The sequence below is a fragment of the Antedon bifida genome, chromosome 7 (genome assembly GCF_963402885.1).
Source record: "Antedon bifida chromosome 7, ecAntBifi1.1, whole genome shotgun sequence".
NCBI classification, from domain to species: Eukaryota; Metazoa; Echinodermata; class Crinoidea; order Comatulida; family Antedonidae; genus Antedon; species Antedon bifida.
Window position 1 is genome coordinate 11,736,275 of NC_136232.1, and position 22,627 is coordinate 11,758,901.

The 22,627-nt window shown below is 35.1% G+C and overlaps 6 protein-coding genes across 7 annotated transcripts in view; 4 read left to right on the forward strand and 2 right to left on the reverse strand.

Moving 5' to 3' along the window:
• LOC144847586 (3-oxoacyl-[acyl-carrier-protein] reductase FabG-like) overlaps positions 1-22,627 on the forward strand; it is an 88,468-nt gene that overhangs the window by 49,136 nt on the left and 16,705 nt on the right. The gene's annotated exons all lie outside the window — the stretch shown is intronic.
• The window catches only part of LOC144848910 (uncharacterized), a 162,750-nt gene that overhangs the window by 10,589 nt on the left and 129,534 nt on the right, over positions 1-22,627 (reverse strand). The window lies entirely within an intron of this gene.
• On the forward strand, positions 138-11,039 carry LOC144847576 (U3 small nucleolar RNA-associated protein 14 homolog A-like). The gene is made up of 12 exons (XM_078704009.1): positions 138-225; positions 507-558; positions 1,566-1,633; positions 1,956-2,169; positions 2,398-2,553; positions 6,825-6,947; positions 7,553-7,647; positions 7,893-8,016; positions 8,632-8,709; positions 8,837-9,639; positions 9,942-10,041; positions 10,379-11,039. Exons 1-12 carry the CDS (start codon positions 203-205, stop codon positions 10,634-10,636), a joined length of 2,094 nt encoding a protein of 697 aa, XP_078560135.1. The 5' UTR covers positions 138-202; the 3' UTR covers positions 10,637-11,039.
• Positions 3,818-5,699, forward strand: LOC144847579 (zinc finger protein 862-like). The gene has a single exon (XM_078704013.1). It carries the CDS (start codon positions 4,154-4,156, stop codon positions 5,678-5,680), a length of 1,527 nt encoding a protein of 508 aa, XP_078560139.1. The 5' UTR covers positions 3,818-4,153; the 3' UTR covers positions 5,681-5,699.
• Positions 11,038-14,771, reverse strand: LOC144847580 (centrosomal protein of 57 kDa-like). The gene is made up of 9 exons (XM_078704014.1): positions 14,641-14,771; positions 13,974-14,148; positions 13,658-13,837; positions 13,327-13,568; positions 13,135-13,212; positions 12,866-13,054; positions 12,267-12,478; positions 11,991-12,135; positions 11,038-11,748 (listed from the first exon to the last, which is right to left on the reverse strand). The coding sequence occupies exons 1-9, from the start codon at positions 14,659-14,661 to the stop codon at positions 11,512-11,514; spliced, it is 1,479 nt and encodes a 492-aa protein (XP_078560140.1). The 5' UTR covers positions 14,662-14,771; the 3' UTR covers positions 11,038-11,511.
• LOC144847584 (protein FAM76A-like) lies at positions 14,851-22,289 on the forward strand. Of its 2 annotated transcripts, XM_078704020.1 has the most exons (9): positions 14,851-15,109; positions 15,548-15,612; positions 17,999-18,059; positions 18,178-18,330; positions 18,562-18,734; positions 18,889-18,957; positions 19,574-19,739; positions 20,148-20,249; positions 20,765-22,289. In XM_078704020.1, exons 1-9 carry the CDS (start codon positions 15,005-15,007, stop codon positions 20,825-20,827), a joined length of 957 nt encoding a protein of 318 aa, XP_078560146.1. In that variant the 5' UTR covers positions 14,851-15,004; the 3' UTR covers positions 20,828-22,289. The 2 variants fall into 2 exon arrangements, with proteins under 2 accessions (XP_078560146.1, XP_078560145.1); XM_078704019.1 differs by lacking the exon at positions 20,765-22,289 and having other exon boundaries at positions 20,148-20,485.

Genomic DNA, 22,627 nt, shown 5'->3' on the forward strand with positions numbered 1-22,627 from the left:
CAATAATTTCCAAAACCTGAAAATAATATTCTTTTTCGCCAATGTGACGTGTGTAGAGGGCGTTATTGCAGACTCTGCTGCCCCCAATTACATACTGTCAATCTAAACAAAGAGGTCAAAGTTTATTTACATTTAACACATGTTTTTCTTTCACGTCGGCATTTACATTGGAAGCTAGCTGTCTATATTTAGTATTATTTAAATGTATAATCAAGGTATATTGTGGTAAGACTATTCATCAGTTTTGTTAAAACTGTATTAACAAATATAAAATCCTAAATGAACTATTTTTTGTTAATTGTTTATGTTAAAATTAAAGACTAAAAAAGGTCTAGGCCTAGTAAATAAAAAAGAGGCTACCCTCCCTCTGTTACTCGACCCACCACCACGTTCACCAGCAGGCCAGGAGGAGGAATGTTCATCCGTGCAGTGTGTGTTAGTCGGTTTGCCCCTTCATATATTTTCCAAAATCAATACTGTAATTTGCAGTCCTTGTTTACTTTCAGGTCAACGACAACTGACTCATCATTAAGGATCAGCGGTAGTGACAATGATGAGGTCTGGTACATTATTCATTACTTTATTTAGACAAATATTAAAATGCTAAATTTACTTTTTAATACTAATAGACTAGGGCCTATTACACAAAAATAATAATTTGTATTCATTTTGATGTTAACATTCTATATTATAACTTTAAAAAAGACAGTATGTTATTGATATTGTAGTTATTGATGAAATAAATTTACGCCGTGGCTAAAGTAGATACGGTACCGTATTCTAACTTCTATTTACTAAAGGTACGGTAAAATTGCATTACGTCATAACCAGCCAATGGGGTGCTGGTACGTGTGTGACGTCATCGTATAAGGACTTAGTGGATTTTTTTTATATCGCGAAAACAGTGATCAACCGCATTTTCTTTATGCTTTATTTATCGCTATTATCGCCGTCGTGTGTGACAAAAACTAAATGTAGCCTACGTCTGTTATTATTATTGAAAAGCCAAAACATGTTGATTTTAATTCTAGAATACAGAAAACCGTTTCAAAAGAGGCCTAGGCCTACTTACTACGTACTATATACCTCATTATATGAGTTTGTTTGTGTAGGGAAAGCGATGCCAGGCTGGGGCCAGCTGCATGTGTGCGCTGATTTCTGTGACTCGTCAGCCCTGGGGCTACTGTCTAAATCATAGTATTTTAGGGCCCCTTTATTGTCCGCATTTGCTTGTTGTTTATGGTCACCATTGTAAACAAAGTTTAATAATAAATAGGCCATTTGGAATAAAAATAAAACCCTCATCTGCAGCGTACACACATCCACGCAGCCTGGCGCCGCCAATAGGAATTCTTTACAACATACAACAGACGCGATATGAAAAAAAATCCCAAGTCCTTATACGATGACGTCACACACGTACCAGCACCCCATTGGCTGATTATGACGTAATGCAATTTTACCGTACCTTTAGTAAACAGAAGTTAGAATACGGTACCATATCTTTAGCCACGGCGATAAATTTATAATATAATTTTTGTTTAATATTTATTTATTGTTTTTAGGATGATGTTGATGATGAACAACATAGCAAACTTTTAAAGGCCATCGGATCTCTGGATGGAAAGAAGGGGTTAGTTTCATACACATTTTGATCATACATATTTAGAAATGCTTGATGTATAAATAATAAATTAAATTGTTACTAACATTTCTGTGTTTGAACCTTTTTAGCTGGCCCAAGGTTAAGACTACATCTTTAAGCTCTGTTCACACTATGTGACAAAAAATGTGATGTGCCCATATATGGACATGATGATGTCATACCACTACCATATTTGGACACCTCACACTTTTTTTGTCAAACTAGTTTGATAGTTTGTTTACTGTGTAGACAGAGCTTTAGTTTAATAACAATTTGATAATATAAATAACCTTTTCATATCTTATTTTAGGAAAAGAGTTCAGCAGAGATCAGAGGCTGTTAAGGAAATATCAGAGTTTACCTTAGCCTCAAAAGATGGCAAATCAAGTCGTGTCAGAGTTCATGAGTTGATGGGGACATTAAAGAGTACAACATCACATTCAGAGCTTAAGAAACAACTAATTAATGTTCAAAGAAAAAGTAAAACTTTGTCAGCTTCATTGCCAAAACATGAAGCATTAAAGGTATGGAAACTACACTTAAATACTGTTGAGATTACATGCCTTGTTGGCTAGCTAGAACAGACTCTTGTAATAGATCGAAATGAAACAACAGACGTGGCTTCTATGTACTTACTGCTGCGGAGGCAGTAACCTTTGGCTTTTATTTAGTCAATTCCTAATTAGCATACATAGTTACATGTGTGTGTGTATAGTCACTACAACTCTAAATAAAACTTTACTTATGTGTAGGTTGAACGTAAACTTGCTTATGAAAACACCAGTAATGAGCTCTCAAAATGGCACCAAGCTGTCCAGGCAAATCGAAGAGCCGAACATCTGTCGTTCCCTCTCAACCAATCAACCACCAGCCTTCAAACCACGGACACCTTTGTCAAGAAATTTAAGGTGAATTACAAAGAGTATATTTAATTTAACAAAAGAGCATATCACTAAAGCTCTGTCTACACTATCAAAGTTTATATCAGGGATGTCACCACGCTGGTCGGCGCTGGTCGGCCCCGTCCAGCACTCAAAATTTCCGACCAGGATTCACAGGCTGCCGACCACCACTATTATTTATTAATCATTACGATATTTATATTAGGCCTAGGCCTAACTAAAATTCGTACTAAAACATTTTACCTAGCACATCGTTAATCACAGACAAGCTAGCCTCATATAGATAAGACAAAAGACTACAGCAAATGTTTCCGTGGTTACGTACGTTACTTTATTTGTAACACAATACCAGGCCTACCCTGCCCTGGTATTCATTGTTACAGCTTGTGAGTCATGGCGAACAACGTGCAACACAGCACAGTGTACAAGTTTAAAGTTCACATAGCGACCATTCAAGCGTTTTATTTTGCACAGATTAAAAATACAAACAAGTACGCAGTAATTAAAAATATACAACTACATAGACCCATGGAACTATAGTTCCATGATAGACCCAAACAAAATAATTTTTAATTGCTGAATGTTTTGTCACCCTGCTTTAATTATATTATGTTACTAGTTTTACATTTTTGTACTCTACGAACTACTAAAAAAAATAAAAAAACATGTGCATGGTTCAGTGAGACCGGGCAAGTTCGTTCGTTTATGATCGCCGAGCATGGTACACATAATAATCAATGAACTTCTAGCTAATTGTGATTCGCTTGCGTGCACGGTAAGTATTGACGTATATTAAAGTGTCAAGCGCTCGCCGACTTTCCGCCGATTGTGTATTGTTATATAAAACAAAAGCAAGGGCGTTTTTATCGCACGTATCCCGCTCGCCGGTACTAAAAAGAAAACGGCATGTTCCAAGTGCAATTGTCAGAATTCTATACTTCGCACCTCGCATAGGCCTATATAAAGTTCTCGAAAACATTGATGAACACCATTTCTTATCCAGTTTTCAACAAGTTATTATCGTTCCAGAATTACTCTAATTATCGTCGTCGTTCCAGAAAAGTCTCGCTTCCGATCATGTCTCTAGCACGGTTTGGTTTTACCCCTAGTAGACCTAAACGGAAAAATGAGGAGAACCACCACCCGGTACCTCAACCTACAAAGAAGGCCAAAAAGGGAAAGCAGTCCACTCATTTCCGAAATGAGTGGCTAAATGGCCGTAAATCTTGGCTGTTTTATAAGCCTAGCGAGATTGGGATGTACTGTCGCCTCTGTCAGAAACACAATATGCGACCATATGACAGAGATACTTGGAATATAACACCTTGCAAACGGCTCAGACTTGGCAGCATCAAGGAGCATGAGACATCATCAGCACATCAAACTGCTATGAATCTTGAACTTGTTGTAGAAACTACGCACAACATTGCTGAAGTTATCCAACCAGAAGTGAACAACTCAGCAATTACATCTGCGTTCAAATGCCTCTATTTCCTTGCCAAACGACGTATCCCGCATATTACTTACACAACTGGGATTGAACATTAAAGAGGATTTAAATGTTGCGAAGAACGTTACATACTGTAGTAACAAATCAATACAGGAAATGTTATCGTTTATTTCTAACCAGCTGGAGGAAGCAACACTTCTTGCCGTCAAGAACTCGCCTTATTTTGCTATTATGCTTGATGAAACAACTGATGTCAGCGTATCTGAACAATTAACATTGAACTGCCGATACATTGATGGCAATGGAAATTTATGTGTAAAGTTTCTAAAAATGATCGAACCATTGAGAGCAGCAATCGACGGGGACGGTACAGTTGCCCTAAACGCCGGAACAATTACAAACCACGTTACTGGATATTTTAATGACAAAGGACTTAGTTTTGAACATCTATGTGGTATAGGTACTGATGGTGCTGCCGTAATGACCGGAAGGCACAACGGCGTCGTAAAGCGATTGCAGGAAATTGCAAAATCTGCCATAGGAATTCATTGTTGTGGACACAGATTACAACTGGCAACATCACAGGCTGCCAACGCCGTACCATTTGTGAAGAAATTTTCGTCGATTCTTAGACAACTGTACGACTTCTTCAATAACAGTGCAGTCAGAACTGCTGGTTTGCATGCGATACAAACGGCACTCAACGAGAAGGTGTTGAAACCCATCGAACCATCATCTACGCGATGGCTTAGCATTGAACATTCAGTTTCTCGTTTGAAAGACAGTTTTATAAGTACTCTTGTAAGCTTGGAAAGAGAAGGAGAAGAACGCGGTGACGCCAAGGCCATTGGACTTTTTCATTTAGCAAGGACTTACCGTTTCGTTGCAACGATGTTGCTTCTTTGCGATATATTGCCACACGTCAGTCGCCTCTGCAAGGCATTCCAGGCTCGGGAATTCCAACATTGTTTGATCCAACCACTTGTTAAAGCAACACTTGCTACGATATCTGACATGAAGACGACAGATGGTCCAACTTTACAGGAACTACCACAACTCTTGGATAATCTTAAGTCTTCCGACATTGATGTTAAAGAAAGAACTGATGATGCTGATTACTTTGATAAACACATCCGTGGAAAATACATTGACACACTCATGGAAAATATTACTCAAAGATTCCCAGTTGATGATGTTACTAAACTTTCACAATTTAGTTTGTTTGATCCAGATTTGCTTCGCACTGCCGACAAAAACTTTGGAAATGATTACATTGCTACACTAAGTGAACATTTTTTGGATAATACCCGCACTGCCGACGTTCAAAATGAATGGAATAATTTTATGAACTTTGCAAAAGGATCTATTCTTAAGCAACAAGATTCAACTACCGATGTCATTGTGAACTATCTTTGCACTAACCGCCTGGCCAGGGATGCATTCCCAAATGTGACAAAGTTGGCCCAAATCTATCGGATTTTACCATGTCATACTGCCGATTCCGAACGGACATTTTCTCAACTGAAGCTTATCAAAACTGTTCCACGAAATAGACTCTGTCAGACAAGCCTTGATGGCCTGATACGCATCGCTATTGATGGCCCACCGGCCAGTAACTTTGACTTTGTAGAGGTTGTTAAGAGTTGGGCTGCTACAACGAATCGTAGAATCCGAATGCAATAGCACAATTACAACAAGGAACGTTAATAACATTGTTATTATGCTTTACTTATGTTATGCCACCGAATTATTATGTTATGCCATGTTTCTAATTTTGTGAATATTATATGTTAAAAGTGCCAGTAAAATGAGATCGATTTACTGTAGAATGAAGTAAAAATAAAGCAGACAAACGAAAATATAAACTGTTTTTTATTTATTATTATTATTTTACTCTAAAACACTGAATACATTATCACTAAAGAAGACAACAACAACCACGCGCGCAGCGGCAGGGGACTTCCCCTGCTAACTGCTGGACGTCCCTGGATAACTTCAGGTTGCTGAACTTCAGTTAACCCATAAACACGTGTCTGTTCTTGCCGTCCATGCACTACATGCTTGCCGCACAGTTGTGAAACAACAAATCCGGAATTCACGAATACGCTAAAAAACTCTCGCGCAAAAGAACACATTTATTATTATATCGAACAACAAGTAGTAAGGTCTAGGCTAATAATTTATCTACAGTATTTGATTAGGGGTTAGGCCTAAATAAGGAAGCGCCTGTTTTTGTGGAATTCAGATTTTGGGGCATCTATCTAAGCCTTGGCTAGGCCTAGTGGTCGTAGTGTCCACAAGGCTAGGCCTGACGCGATCTATAATTGCTATTCATTTCGTAAGCGTTTTTTTGTTTTCGCGAATAATAACGGCGACTCCCCGGTGGTACAAGGTTAGGCCTAGACCTGACGCAATTTGTTGTTATTTATTTTCATAATTCATTATGTTTTGCTAAAATAACGACACCCCCGGGGGGATTTGCCGACCGGCACTCCAAAAAGCTGGTGACATCCCTGTTATATGACAAAAAAATGTGATGTGACCATGTATGGACTCGATGACATACTGTAATACATCACATTCTCACTCCTGAGGACGATCAAATCATATTGATCGAAACGTAGAGAAACTCAACAGTTCTTTTCAGAACTAATATACATGGTGTACTGCAAAATTGTTATCAACATACATTATATCACTACCATAATTGGGCACATCACACTTGTTTTAGTCAAACTAGTTTAATAGACAGAGCTTTATGTAGCATACATTTGAATAGTGAATTGTTACTAATATTGTGTTCACATTTCAAATTGTTATCTTTTAGCCTGCAACACCACTTGAGGAGGAAATCTATACGTTGTTACACGGCAGTAAACACATGGAAAGACCTGACAAGGAGTTTACACAAGCAGAAGAGGAAGCCCTGAAGGCTATGAGTCTAGAGGAGGTATTTGCTAAACATCTTTACATTTTGAAATATTATAGATGACAGGCCTTGTCTTTTTAAAATTGTAGGTGTGCTACAAATTGCACTCCTAAATACATTCAGGGGTGCTGTAGGTGTGCTACAAATTGCACTCCTCAATACATTCAGGGATGCTGTAGGTGTGCTACAAATTGCACTCCTCAATACATTCAGGAGTGCTGTAGGTGTGCCGTTTGTATTTTGGCATGTAGAAGTTTACCAAATTTAAGTGTGTTATAAATCACACTCCTTAAGGGCAGTTTAGGAGTGTGTTAGGTGAGTGATCTCTCTCGCTCACCTAAAAAAAAAAGGCCTGCTTAGATGCATGGCAGGATATGCTGGGTGAAACTTGGCTTATTGTATGTTGCCCAGTTTTCACTACATTAGAATAAATTAGCCTGACTGAAAATAAAAATGTTCTATAAAAAAAACTATTATACTTATGTGCCATCAAATGCTACTGTAGTATGAACATATACAGTACTACCATATTTGGGCACATAACACTTTTTTGTCAAACTAGTTTGATAGTGTAGACAGAGCTTTACAGTATGTTATATGTATTTATATATATATTTTTTCACTAGGCAAAAGCTAGGCGAGCAGAACTACAGAAAGCAAGAGCTTTACAGTCCTACTACGAGTCAAAGTGTAAACGACAGAAAAAGATCAAAAGTAAAAAGTAAGCATATTAAAAGAAAAATGTTTAGAATGATAAATAATGAAATTATCATTGTGAAGAGCTAGTGTTGCACATTTTCTGGCTGTTTTGATTTAGCTTTTTGCTTATTTGTACTGTATTTCCATTGAGATCCAGCCAATGATTGTCATTTTTTCAGTAATTTGCCTTTGGATTGCATATACTATAAATTTATATCAGCAGAATGTCTGCTTTGACCATTATTGTACGGTTTTACTTCTTGTTAGGTTCCATCGTATTCAAAAGAAAGCAAAAGCAAAAGAAGATATTAAAAAGATGCAGGAGGTGATGGAGAATGATCCTGAGGCAGCAAACGAAATGATGACAAAGATTGACAAAACGAGAGCACAGGTATAAAACACTATATTACAATTCAACATAACGTCAACATTACGTAGGCCAAAACTTGAGTAGCAAAAGCTGATTTAAGGCCAATTTACACAGATGAAAAAAATGCGTAGCCTGTCTCATGTAGAATCTATCTGTTCTGAGCAGAAATCTCCCGTCCACTCCCTGATTTGTGTAAAGGTCATAAGGAATAACATAGATTCTATATTTTTATTACTGTTACCGCTCGTCTGTGTAAATTTTATTTTGGTCTTGTTTGTTAATGAAGTTTCTATATTATGTTATCAGGAGTGACAATAAAGAATTTACACACATTAAATTACAATTATCATACTGTTGCACTTGTGCCTATACCTTCTCATGTCAAAATAAATTGTAAACATTCACCAGAGATCTGGGACCAACTTCCTTGTTCCCTCCATTACACTCCATCCCCTTTTCGATTCAATTAATCTCTCTTGAAAACTCACCAATTTCAATAGTTATTCTTTTCACTGTGCGCTGTGAGACTCCGGTAAAGAGCGCTTTATAAATGTTCGATATTATTATTATTATATTTGTATAGTGTCAATAACGTAGTGAATTGTAATAATTTGTATTTTATTTCTGCCATAAAAGGAACGTGTTAGCCTGAAGCATAAAAACACTGGCAAATGGGCAAAGAGTACTGTTCGCTTCGGTAAATACAATCTACAGGTATAATACTTTCATTTCAATTCCATTTGTATTTTGTTTGTAAAAAATAATTGTTTACTCTATCAATCTGCTAATTAGAGATAATATATTATCCATATTTTAATTCTGAGCTGTTGAATGTGTATAGGCTAGAGAGCAGATTCAACAACAGTTACAGAAGAGCAGAGACCTGACCCAAAAAATTGCGGAGATCAACAAGAGCGATGAAGAGGATCAGGAAGAGGGCTTGGAGGGAGAAGAAGTTTTGGCGCCATCATTGACAGATATCAATAATCCATGGTTTAATGCATCGGCTAAGAATGTGACAAAGGAGGAGTCTAAGACGACGTCAAAGAACGCCAAGGATCATGTTCGTATATCCGCACTTGAGGCTGTAACTGCTCAACAAGTTGATGACAGTGATTCTGAAGATGATGACGCTCCAGAGATTATACGTCACATGTTAGAGAGCGTATCAAATGCCGACGTACTAGAGACTCCTGTTGATGATCAGGAGTTGTTAAGCGAAGGAGTAAATCGCAAACAGACTCTTGAGGATTTTGAATTCACTGGTTCTGATGAAGAAACATTACCAGAGGTGAATAGCAGTGAAGTCACACAAGATTCTAAGGAGTATAGTACAGCAGATAAAAGGGGAAACATAAAAGATATTCATGTCGATCCTATGAAGGTATTCACCATCAAACCACGAGAAATAAAATGTCTTGAACCAGATATTGTTGTTGGCGATTTTGAAAAGGAAGATAGACCAGACAAGCACCTTATGAATATACAAGAGGCGTTTGCAGATGATGATGTCGTTGAAGATTTCCACCAGGACAAAAAGAGAAAGATCGATGAGAGTACACCAAAGGACATTGACCTTACACTACCAGGATGGGGAGACTGGGGAGGGACTGGGGTCAAGCCATCAAAAAGGAAAAAGAAAAGGTAAGAACATTGTTTTAGTAAAAGCATCCTTTATTTCAAATAAAGAATAAAGAATGCAACAATCATCCCAGGTCACAGCTGGGATGACCAAGCATATGCAGGTCAAAACAAGACAACAATATACAAAACACTTAAAATAAAAAGGTAAAAATAGTAGAAAACACATCCAAAAGGCACAAAATTCAGTTTGTGAAAAAATAATGCATGATTAATAAGGTAGTTAAAACTAATTTGCATTGCATACTGTACTTAACCTTACCAACCACTTACATTATTAAGTTATACCAATTTTCTGTTAACAGATTCATAATTAAAGCACCACCTGCTGCTCCTCGTCTGGATCGAAAACTAGCTCATGTGATCATCAACGAGAAACGAAATAAGTCTGTCGCCATGCATCAGGTAAATATTCAAATCTGCTTCTGCAATTATAAGCAGCAGTTAAATATTTGACAAGAAATATTTCTTACAAAAAAAATCGCATCACACGATAACTGCCGTCTACATGCATCTCAATATTTCTCAGCAAATGTTTTCATAGACTCTCCTTTCCCAGACATACTTTGGGGTGTGCGCATGCCCAGTCCGAGTTCCCAAATACTCACCCGTAGTAAACTTTAAGCTACCGCATGGTAACTGTTTCCTAATGTTTGTTCTCTTGAATATAACTGCCTAAAGGAGTGGCACGAAAACTTTCCAATGTGGTAAATTTATTTTTTAAATTTTCTTTGTTTTGCAGGTGAATAATTTACCCTTTCCGTTTAATTCAGCTCAGCAATTTGAATCACATATTAGAGCACCAGTTGGAAACACATGGAATACTGAAGCTGTCTTCAAGAAATTGACAAAGCCCAAAATAAAAACCCAAATGGGGGCAATAATTGAACCCCTATCGGAAGCAGACGCTTTCAAAGATACAGTTAGTATTGAGGCTAATAATAAAGAAAAAACAAATAAAATGGATAAATCCAAAAGGAAAAAGAATTTTAAGAAATAAGTTTTTTGTGGTTTTAATTTGGATCCAATTGTACACTTTGTGTATGTAGTATTATTATTTTTCTTAAAATTTGAAATTGTAATAACTTACACATAAGTTTGATAGTGTAGACAGAGCTTTAAATGTATTGTATCGTTATCAATATCAGATCAGAAGTCTATACAGCATCCAAAAACACAACTAGAACACTAATTGTTACCTGTTCCAACATGCAATGTACCATCTATGGTACACTAACACTCTCAAAAGGTTCATCATTTCATTGCAGTAGCGCATGTCAACTTCGACCTTTCCATCTGGAATATGTTGAAACAATCTGATTATTTTTACGACAACTATACTACATATAAAGTTTATCGAATTATAAATTTATGGAACAAATAAATATTTTAAAACAACTGTAGTTTCTCTGAAGATTTTTATTGTCTACTTCATAATTGGGTTATCTAAATTCACAACTCATGTTCACATTAACAGATTATTTATATACATTTAATCAGTAAATAAAGTACATCTAAAACATTCAGTATATCTACAGTCATTTCCCACGAAACAATGGAGTATTTTAAATTGTTAAATTAATTCCGGAAGACTTTTAAATTTTCAAAATAAACTAATTACAGTAGCATAATTTTTAGACAAATGTTAATATTTTTTATTATACAAACAAGTTCACAATGATCGGAAGCAGAATTTTTCTATTTATTTCCTTTAACTTAATAATCTGGAAGATGGTCTTTCCCCCCAATATTTTTTGTCCAATATCGTTGGAAAAGCTTTTTAAAATTCACTTTTCTATTTTACTTATAATTGTAGTACAGTAGTTCTTTGGTACAGTATATATTTGATCAACTTTATGCAAACAAGCACAAAGTTCATTCCCAGCACACATCATCACGCCTGAGTGTAGTCTGCAAGGTCTGTATGTCCCTTAGAAGTGTTTTATTCTGACGTAGTGGTTGATTCTTCACTGTGATTGGCTGTACTCTTGACCCTTTTGTTTTGACCGTTGTAATGACCTGAACTTCAGCACTGTTTGAACTTGATGGTATTGAGACTGATGATGAACGACTTATTGCTCGCTTCTTTGTTTTCTTTTTACCTTCGAAGGCCTGCAATATTTCAAATGGACAAAAATAAAGTTTTTCAGATTTGCTACATAGTTGGTCCTATTAAAGATCTTAAAATGCCAACCAAGATGACCCACTAAAGACTGAAACAAATTGAAATGATTGTGAATGATAAGGTAACAAACTAATGTATATTGTCAACTGTGATATGTAGATAAATTATAATAAAATGGATTGAAACATAACTAGGTTAATATGTTAAACTTCACTCATTGCACGGTTACCTTTGATTTGTGCCTTTTTAATTTAGCAATCTGTTCTCCTTTGGCTTCCATTCTAATCACCAACTGCTCCAGTTCTCGTTCCAAATCTTCCCTTAAATGTCGATCATCTGTTTCCTGAATCTGACGAGCTATTTCTTGATGCTCACTAATATTTAAAACAACAAAAGTGAGAGTCAGGGAAGTCTGACAGGATAAAAATATCAGTGTGTGAAAATATAAGGTGTGCAAATATAATAATGTCTACAGAAATATAACACTATATTTTTAAATACTTACAATCCCATCTGCCCAAATTCATCTTGTAATCCCAACATAAGGTCGGCAAGGTCACTTTCTGAGGTAGACGATGATACCGATGGCCGACGATGGACTGTTCCATTAACTCGCTTCATGAGGGGGCCATTGTTACACCACGCAGGATTGTGCGTTTTCAACATTGCTAGTACACTCTGCAGATTGGAACTTAGTGAATGGCTTGGAGTGGTTGACTGTTAAAAAGATTCATTTCATTTATTTTGCCATATTATATACAAAGAACAGTAAGATAATAAAAAAAGATTAATAAACAAAAATTATCTCCCCTCCCCCAAAAGTAGCGTAAACAAACACGGTCTAGTTGCTCTCCATGACTAGTGGCTCTCAGATATTGCATATATGAATACGAAATTTCCATTTTAATAATAATGAAATGTCTTTAATGAACAAGTGCCAATTATGCTATTAATTTTCCTTATATAGGAAACTGAATTTTTACAGGGTTTCTCATATTAACTGGTCCTTTCAACAAGAATATTGAAATGTAATGTAGTACAGTACCTATCATGTAACAACATTAACAGTCTTTTAATACAAGGTATAATTAAGATTAAACTTACTTTGCCAGCAACAAATGGTAGAGTCTTAAAGTTTGCCCTGTAATGGCTTCCTGTTGTTGTTGCTGGTTTAGCTTTAGCAGGTTGACTAGATTGCACATTCCTTCGCTTCTTCTTTTTCTTTGGTTTTGTTGGTTGAGGGGGTGTGTTTGACGCTAGCATTATTCGGTTCATTTCTGTTTCTGTCTGAAGCTAAAAGAAACATTGACGATAAACTTATGTTTTCAAAAAATATGATTTTATCTATTTTAAGAATTACTAGTCTGCATTACCTCTGCAGCTTTTTCTTGGACCAACCTACGATGGTGTTGCTCTTCACGCACCTTCTCTTCAAGCTGTTGAATTTTTTTCTGAAAATAATAAATTTTACAGCATAAATGTAATATGTTAGGTATACCTTAATACATGGGGTGGAGTGTCTGGTATTTTTAAAATTGTGTACTGATTATTATAAATTTATTTACTTGAGTCTTTGTTTGAGTTTCCTGCAATTTCATGTTATCTCTTTCCAATTTCTCCACCTTTTCCTGGTGTAACTGTATCTCTTCAACCTCTTCTTTTTCCCTAGCATTAGCAATCAGCTTCCGCTCGTGCAAGGCCCTGTTACGATCATGCTCGGCATTCTGCACCATTTTGCGCATATATTCCAGCTGCTTCTCCAATAGATTACACCTACTTTCTGCCGAGTCCAAATGTAATTCTACTTCTGTTTAAAAAAAAGTGAATAGGTTCAGTTAAACAATTATTTAGTTTTTAGGGTAGAAGAATGCATAATTATTTTAGTTTTTTACACACCCTTAGTTTGTTTAGATATCTCTGTTTGCGTCTCTTCTTTAGCTGTGTGTTCTTGCTGCAGAATTTCTTTGTATTGTGTTGTTTCCGATGCTAAACTTGTTAAGTTTTGTTCTGCTTGAGTGCGCTCTAACTCCAACTTGCGTATCTTGTCCTGTAGACCACGCAGTGCTGATATGATTGCTGTCAGATAAAAAATAAAAATGTTATACTTTATAATATGCATATCAGATAACACAGTAGGCAAATTGAAATTGTATGCTGTGTTACACAGTACAGTATATTCAAAACAAATTCAGCATACTGTAACAATACTAACCACGACTTTTAGTCTCTGGAGCAGAATTGGTGTTTCTTGGTGAACGCCCTGGTGCATACTGATCATCTAATAATGGCCGTGAGTGCGGATATTCATTGTAAGAGGAAAAAGAATCATTACGTAGAGAATAGTCCATGTCTGTGCCTAGGCCTACATGATACGATGACGGCATTGACTAGAGTAGAAAAACAAACATGTTACGTAAACATAGATAGGCCTAGGTTTATATTATAGAGACTAGCCTAGCTATTTATAATATCTAGAATACAGACAGAGGCTACAGCAGTCAGTACAGCAGTATATTTAATAATAATAAATATTTAAATATGTTGAAGAAGCTTTTGTTTATTTTTATTTAATCTAATTCTAGGGGCCTAGGCCTAGCCTAATATAAGGCTAGGGCCCTACACCTAGAATAGAGGAGAATTCGGAGCCTGAAACAAGTGGCAATTCCATGGCACACTCATCATGCCCATCCATGTATGAAGACAATTGGCCTAGCTAGGCCTAGCCTAAAAACACTAGAAGATTGGCCGGAACGGAAGACGTGGATGATGGGCCACTGCATCCATCATGCGTGCATTTGCCAATGTGGCCTAAATACAGCTTAGCTTATTTTAAAATATCATATGACAACACTGAACAAGTGTATTACGTTTATACTTACTTGCATAAAGTTTTCAGTCATTTTGATTTATATAAAATTAAGTAAAATGGTTAATCTGTTAATCTAATAATCTCATTTTTCCTGTTTTGGCGTCGTGCGGCGGAAACTTCAAAATATTGCAAAAGGTCAACAATTTGAAGAAAACATTCCATTGGTCCAAACAAAAAGCCCGCCCTCAGAATATTTCTAACCACTTCCTACTTCATAGTCTTCTTTGCAGTCGTAATATAAGAACAAAAAGAAAAGACAATCGGTCGGCGAATTTGTTGTTGTTTTGAATTTGAAAATTGTCAATTTTTTGTTAATTTTTGGATAGAAATCTAACTTAAATCTTCTTTCTGTTCATAGTTCACACAATCAACAAATGAAGAGTGAAATGTCAGCAGTAGCTGAGCCGTTATTTGCGTGTACTAAATGCAATAGCAGACACCCGTTCGACGAATTGTCTCAAGGCCAACAACTTTGTAAGGTTAGGATAGAAAACGTCAAAATTGTCGCCGTTGTGGTCACTTCCTATAGAGCCCCGAGGAGTAAAATTGTTGGCCTACCAAAATCAAGATGTAGGCCTAAACAAATAATACTTGATTACTTTGTATTTTATTCAAATAATTACTAATGTGTTATGGATCTTTTAATAACTGTATTTTAATTTTGTAATTAATGACAAATGATTTTAAAGAAAAAACAAATAAAAAAAGAAAAGTCAAAAACTGAAATTTGTGGTTTTAACAAAGAAAGCCGCAGTTTTTTAGAAGATTCATAATCACATTAAAACAAAATTGATGAAGACCTAGTAATAGTATACTACTACCCAAACCCTATCTGATTCAAATATGTATTAAATCTGTACAAATATGTAATATTCAAATTGATTAGTATTAATAAATAATAATTTGTTCTCACACAGGAATGCCGAGGTAACTATCCCGTGGTAAAGTGTACATATTGCAGAGCAGAGTTCCAACAAGAGAAGTATGTCACATTTTAATGGTCTTTTAGGCTCAGTCATAAACCTTACATTTTAATGGTCTTTTAGGCTCAGTCATAAACCTTACATTTTAATGGTCTTTAGGCTCAGTCATAAACCTTACATTTTAATGGTCTTTTAGGCTCAGTCATAAACCTTACATTTTAATGGTCTTTAGGCTCAGTCATAAACCTTACATTTTAATGGTCTTTTAGGCTCAGTCATAAACCTTACATTTTAATGGTCTTTTAGGCTCAGTCATAAACCTCACATTTTAATGGTCTTTTAGGCTCAGTCATAAACCTTACATTTTAATGGTCTTTTAGGCTCAGTCATAAACCTTACATTTTAATGGTCTTTTAGGCTCAGTCATAAACCTCACATTTTAATGGTCTTTTAGGCTCAGTCATAAACCTTACATTTTAATGGTCTTTTAGGCTCAGTCATAAACCTCACATTTTAATGGTCTTTTAGGCTCAGTCATAAACCTTACATTTTAATGGTCTTTTAGGCTCAGTCATAAACCTCACATTTTAATGGTCTTTTAGGCTCAGTCATAAACCTTACATTTTAATGGTCTTTTAGGCTCAGTCATAAACCTCACATTTTAATGGTCTTTTAGGCTCAGTCATAAACCTTACATTTTAATGGTCTTTTAGGCTCAGTCATAAACCTCACATTTTAATGGTCTTTTAGGCTCAGTCATAAACCTTACATTTTAATGGTCTTTTAGGCTCAGTCATAAACCTTACATTTTAATGGTCTTTTAGGCTCAGTCATAAACCTTACATTTTAATGGTCTTTTAGGCTCAGTCATAAACCTCACATTTTAATGGTCTTTTAGGCTCAGTCATAAACCTTACATTTTAATGGTCTTTTAGGCTCAGTCATAAACCTCACATTTTAATGGTCTTTTAGGCTCAGTCATAAACCTTACATTTTAATGGTCTTTTAGGCTCAGTCATAAACCTCACATTTTAATGGTCTTTTAGGCTCAGTCATAAACCTTACATTTTAATGGTCTTTTAGGCTCAGTCATAAACCTTACATTTTAATGGTCTTTAGGCTCAGTCATAAACCTTACATTTTAATGGTCTTTTAGGCTCAGTCATAAACCTTACATTTTAATGGTCTTTAGGCTCAGTCATAAACCTTACATTTTAATGGTCTTTTAGGCTCAGTCATAAACTTTACATTTTAATGGTCTTTAGGCTCAGTCATAAACCTTACATTTTAATGGTCTTTAGGCTCAGTCATAAACCTTACATTTTAATGGTCTTTAGGCTCAGTCATAAACCTTACATTTTAATGGTCTTTAGGCTCAGTCATAAACCTTACATTTTAATGGTCTTTTAGGCTCAGTCATAAACCTTACATTTTAATGGTCTTTTAGGCTCAGTCATAAACCTTACATTTTAATGGTCTTTTAGGCTCAGTCATAAACCTTACATTTTAATGGTCTTTAGGCTCAGTCATAAACCTTACATTTTAATGGTCTTTTAGGCTCAGTCATAAACCTTACATTTTAATGGTCTTTTAGGCTCAGTCATAAACCTTACATTTTAATGGTCTTTAGGCTCAGTCATAAACCTTACATTTTAATGGTCTTTAGGCTCCGTCATAAACCTTACATTTTAATGGTCTTTAGGCTCAGTCATAAACCTTACATTTTAATGGTCTTTTAGGCTTAGTCATAAACCTTACATTTTAATGGTCTTTAGGCTCAGTCATAAACCTTACATTTTAATGGTCTTTTAGGCTCAGTCATAAACCTTACATTTTAATGGTCTTTTAGGCTCAGTCATAAACCTCACATTTTAATGGTCTTTTAGGCTCAGTCATAAACCTTACATTTTAATGGTCTTTAGGCTCAGTCATAAACCTCACATTTTAATGGTCTTTTAGGCTCAGTCATAAACCTTACATTTTAATGGTCTTTAGGCTCAGTCATAAACCTTACATTTTAATGGTCTTTAGGCTCAGTCATAAACTTTACATTTTAATGGTCTTTAGGCTCAGTCATAAACTTTACATTTTAATGGTCTTTTAGGCTCAGTCATAAACCTTACATTTTAATGGTCTTTTAGGCTCAGTCATAAACCTTACATTTTAATGGTCTTTAGGCTCAGTCATAAACCTTACATTTTAATGGTCTTTTAGGCTCAGTCATAAACCTTACATTTTAATGGTCTTTTAGGCTCCGTCATAAACCTTACATTTTAATGGTCTTTAGGCTCAGTCATAAACCTTACATTTTAATGGTCTTTAGGCTCAGTCTTAAACCTTGCATTTTAATGGTCTTTAGGCTCAGTCTTAAACCTTACATGTGTTTTTTAATAAAATATAATGTATATACATTTTGTTGACATGCAGTTCAATTTTTTATTTTAGTAAAAGCAATACAAATACAATCTGTCGGAAATGCTCAGCTAATGTCAAGACGTATGGAACGGTAAGGACTTGTGTGTTTTTTTAAAATATTAGAACCACTTACCAAATATAGTAGATTGTAGTATTTTAATAAAATTTGATAAGAGTTTCTATATAATTTGTTATAATTAATCTTACAGCCAAAGCCATGCGAGTATTGCAATGTAATTGCAGCATTTATTGGCTCAAAATGCCAACGATGTTCTAACTCTGAGAAGAAGTATGGAGCACCTCGTGTGTGTGAACAATGTAAACAAAAGTGTGCTTTTGACAGGAGAGACGAACGGAAAAAGGTAAAGTAATGTGACTTATGAGATGAATGTAAATGATTAAATAAGAAATAAATCCTAACGATCAAAACTAAACCCAAAATCAGCTGTGAATACTGCCACCACACAGACTAGTTCCGTGATAATCAACATGATGATTGTGGGATGAAGGCGAAAAATTAAATTAGTTCTAATAAACAAAACTGCTTTGTTGTGTATGGCTTATATTCACCAAGCAAAATGTGTTTGTTTTAGGTTGATGGCAAAATTCTATGCTGGTTGTGCACCCTTTCCTACAAAAGAGTTTTACAGAAAGCGAAGAAAAGAAAGTTTGATCTGATGTCAAGTCACTCATCCAGAAGCTCATCTCGGGACAGTAGAGAGCATAGTGACACCAAAGAAGCTAAGAAATCCTCAAGTAAAGACAAGTAGGTGAAATGAAATTGGTCGCTGCAGCCTCAACCCAAAACTTATTTTTTTATTTTGTAATGAAAGTATTACAACCATAACAGTTTGTGTTGAAAATCAAAGGTTTGTTAAAAGACATTTCATTACATTCCATTTGACATTTTCTGCCAACAGATCATCGTCCAATCATGAAAGAAAGAAAAGCAAAAACGATCATTCCAGTAGTAGCTCTACACCACCTGTGTAAGTAGTCATTTAAGTATGGGCTTGACTTGCTATTAAGTACTCACTTGCTATTAAGTACTTACTTAATTGCTGTTGTTTTATACTCATTCTTTTAACTGTCTTCACACATTCTTTGTACCACAAAACATTCCATTGATGTTGTTAAGTACTGCTTACAATACATTAATTATACTGTACTTTTTGATAATACATATGTAACTATTTAAAAAAATAAATGACACCATTTTTAAAAAACATTAACATATAATTTTACAAATAACATATTTTTGTTTTAGAAATGTTTGAATGTTGATTAAAATGGTTCTCTCAATATATAGACATAATGGATTTCCATTGCCCTGTCCCTCTTTTTATGGAGGTTTAGTTGAACCATCTTTACCCATTTACACAGACGAGCGGTAACGGTAATAAGAATATAGTTATATATTATACTATGTTATTCCTTATTACCATTTTCACGCAATGCGGAGCGGATGTGTTTTTTCCGCTCAGAATAGATAGAAATTCTACACTTTACAAGCTACGCTGTTTCCCGCTTACCATTTATCTGTGTAAATTGGCTTTTATTATCGATTCTGTTTCAAACACACAGTTTCATTTCTTAATCCTGTAGATCTGCTCTTCATAAGATCGTCTTCAATAACTCATCTGAGCTGATGATGAATGATCCTAGAAATTCTGATCATGTTGTTGCCATGACGCAGCTCAGAGAACAGGTTGCATCACTTAAGAAACAAGTGATAGAGAAAGATAGATTTGCCATTCAAAAAGAAAAACAGGTACGACAGTCAAACTACTCTCATTCAAAATGCATAAAATGTCGTTTGTATATTTTTGTATTGTTTTTAAGAGGGCCTCTTTAAGTCAGCTGTACTGCTGTAGTACAGCTGTTAGAGCTACCCTTGTAAAACAAAGTTGAATAAATAGGAAAAAAATTGTGATTTTCACATCCAGTATGTGAATTTCCTTTCAATAAAAAATCATGATTTTTATTTCATTGACTATAAATAATTATTTTAAAATACTTTTTTTTACAAAATACAATAAAACAAAAAGCTATAATTTATGAGGCCAGGAACATGAAACTTTTAGTTCTCTTTATTTGTTTGTTTTGTACATGTTCTGAACTTTGACACCTTGTTTTAGTATCCAGTATGTTAACTATTTTTTTTATTTTACTGTTGTAGATTGCTGAGTTAAAGGCGACATGTTTGAGTGCAGAGAAAGATTTAAGAATAAGAATGTTACAACTCCAGAAACAGCACTCAGGAACTATAGAAGAGTTACAGGTAAAGCCTGGTTTCCATAAAATCGCTACACCGTTTCCATTGAAATCGCTACACGCGCAGATGTCGCCGACGCGCATCGGGGAGGTCTCCCCGATTCATCGCAGACAAATCTGATGTCGGCGATGAATCGTATACGCGTGTACCAAAGAATATTTAGCACTCGCGTACTAGATCCCCGATAAATTCTAGCGTTTCCATAGAATCGCTACGCTCTGTCGGCGACAGCAGTCGGCGAAACGGTGAGCGATTTTATGGAAACCAGGCTTAAGATACAAGGGTGTAATTCAGCTGCAACCAACCTACAGTCTTCTCATATCTCTCAAACAAATGTTCACAATTTTTAGACTAATTTTCACCAAACGATGACCTTTTTTATGTTACCTTTTTTACGCTTTTATTAAACAGTATGGAGTTAGTGTTTATTTGTAACAGGATTTGATTTCCTGGCTGCTTTTCCGGTTCACCATAGCTTATGATAATCTGTGTATCAAATTTTTCTCAATATTTTCTTTCAGTCAAGAAACCGAATGTTGAACAAACAGTTACAGCAGGTAAAAAACAAGCAGTCTGTGACTTAAACTGAAATGTTAACTGTTACTTAGCTTCATACTAAAGACACTGAGTTGTTGCCACATGCTCCAATACCTTTGAATGTCACAATTGTTTTTTAATGCTACAACTAACGGTTTCAAATGTAATTGGTATGTTATGGGAAAACCTAATCCCAAAAAATGTTTTACTGTTAGATTTTTAAAGATTTTAATAACTGACCAAGAATGATGGAATCAAAAATAAGATGAATAAATTGAAAATTGAAAACTGTTATTTTAAAATATTGGACATAAAAAAAATATTTTAATAAACCATGTAGAATCTTAAAAGTTTGTCCTACTAATTTGCCCTCTATTTTTGTTTAAGCTTTTTTTGTATTTCGTGTCCAAATATCGAGCCAGTTTTCAGCCTTTTTGATAATTTTTTGATAATTTTATGATATAGTCCATGCTAATTTGGCATTGTAAGACAGCTCATGTTATTTGTATATTTAAATAATGTATATACATATGTGTATTAAGCGATAATGATAATGATGTATTTTAGTCGACTGTATATGATGACATGATTTTATAAAATAAAATAAAAAATGTATGCTAATCAAAAAAATATTTATTCTACAAAAATTCGCTTACCAAATTAATGGACTAATAATTTGTAAACATTGTAAAAATTGTAGTGATATTATTTGTAGGACTCAGAACTTAATAATTCTGCTAAAAGAGCTACTTTAAACTTATTGTATATGAAGGTTCACATTCTGCTATTGTTATTTTGCTATTGATACTTTGCTATTGATACTTTGCTATTAATACTTTATCATACTCTTACTTGGTATACAGTAGGCCTATTAGGTTCTGTAGTTTAAGTTATTTTATTTTCAATGTTGATGAATACGCGACCAAGTAAAAATATTGTTGGTTTGTATGGAAAAATGAGTAACTATCCAATATTTGCTCAACGATGACCAAGGAACTGGTGACGCCATGTTAATTCATTGTGCGCATGCAAAGACATTGAGAAGTGCTTCCTTGCCTGCGCAGTAGCTTGACACAGTTTTGACGGATTATAACATGTCAAGAGGTGATGATCAGCAAAACAATTGGATATATCTAAAGCTCTGTCTACACTATCAAATTAGTTTGACAAAAAAAAGTGTGATGTGCCCAAATATCATCATGTCCATGGGCACATCACATTTTTTTGTCACATAAAGTTTGATAGTGTAGACAAGACTTTAGGTCGGAGATAGAAAGCTCCCTCTATCTTGAGAATTATTCAAGTAATGTAATTATGTATGTCATTAATAATGCTTTTTGAAGTTTTTTAACGAAGTTGGTGAGTGTATGCATAGTGAAGGATGTCAATATTGTATAGATTTTCTGTTAATAATATATTGCTGAGCCTGAGTTTATTAGTTAATAATTGTAGGAATATTTGTATGTTTGGGCGGCATTTGTAAATAAACTAACGATGTTATTTCTGATATTTTATTGTATTTTTCTTGTATTAACAGTGAATATTTACAAAGGATAGGCAACTGACGGAATATGCGTTAACTTTCGCGTTTGAAACGCAATAGTATTAGTTCAAACGTTAAAAAAAATGAGTGAACTAAGATAATGCGTTAATTGTCTCGTTTGAAACGCAATAGTATTGGTTCAAACGTAAAAAAGTTCACGCGTTGTAAAGCTTGGTTCCCACGTGCGACGCAACGCAACCTACCCAACGTAAGAAAGTGCCCTTCCAATAATTGTGTTTGCCCCCGCCTGCGTGAATTCAAACCTACGATGTTTGCAGCACAGTTGCGTCGTCGGTTCCCACTT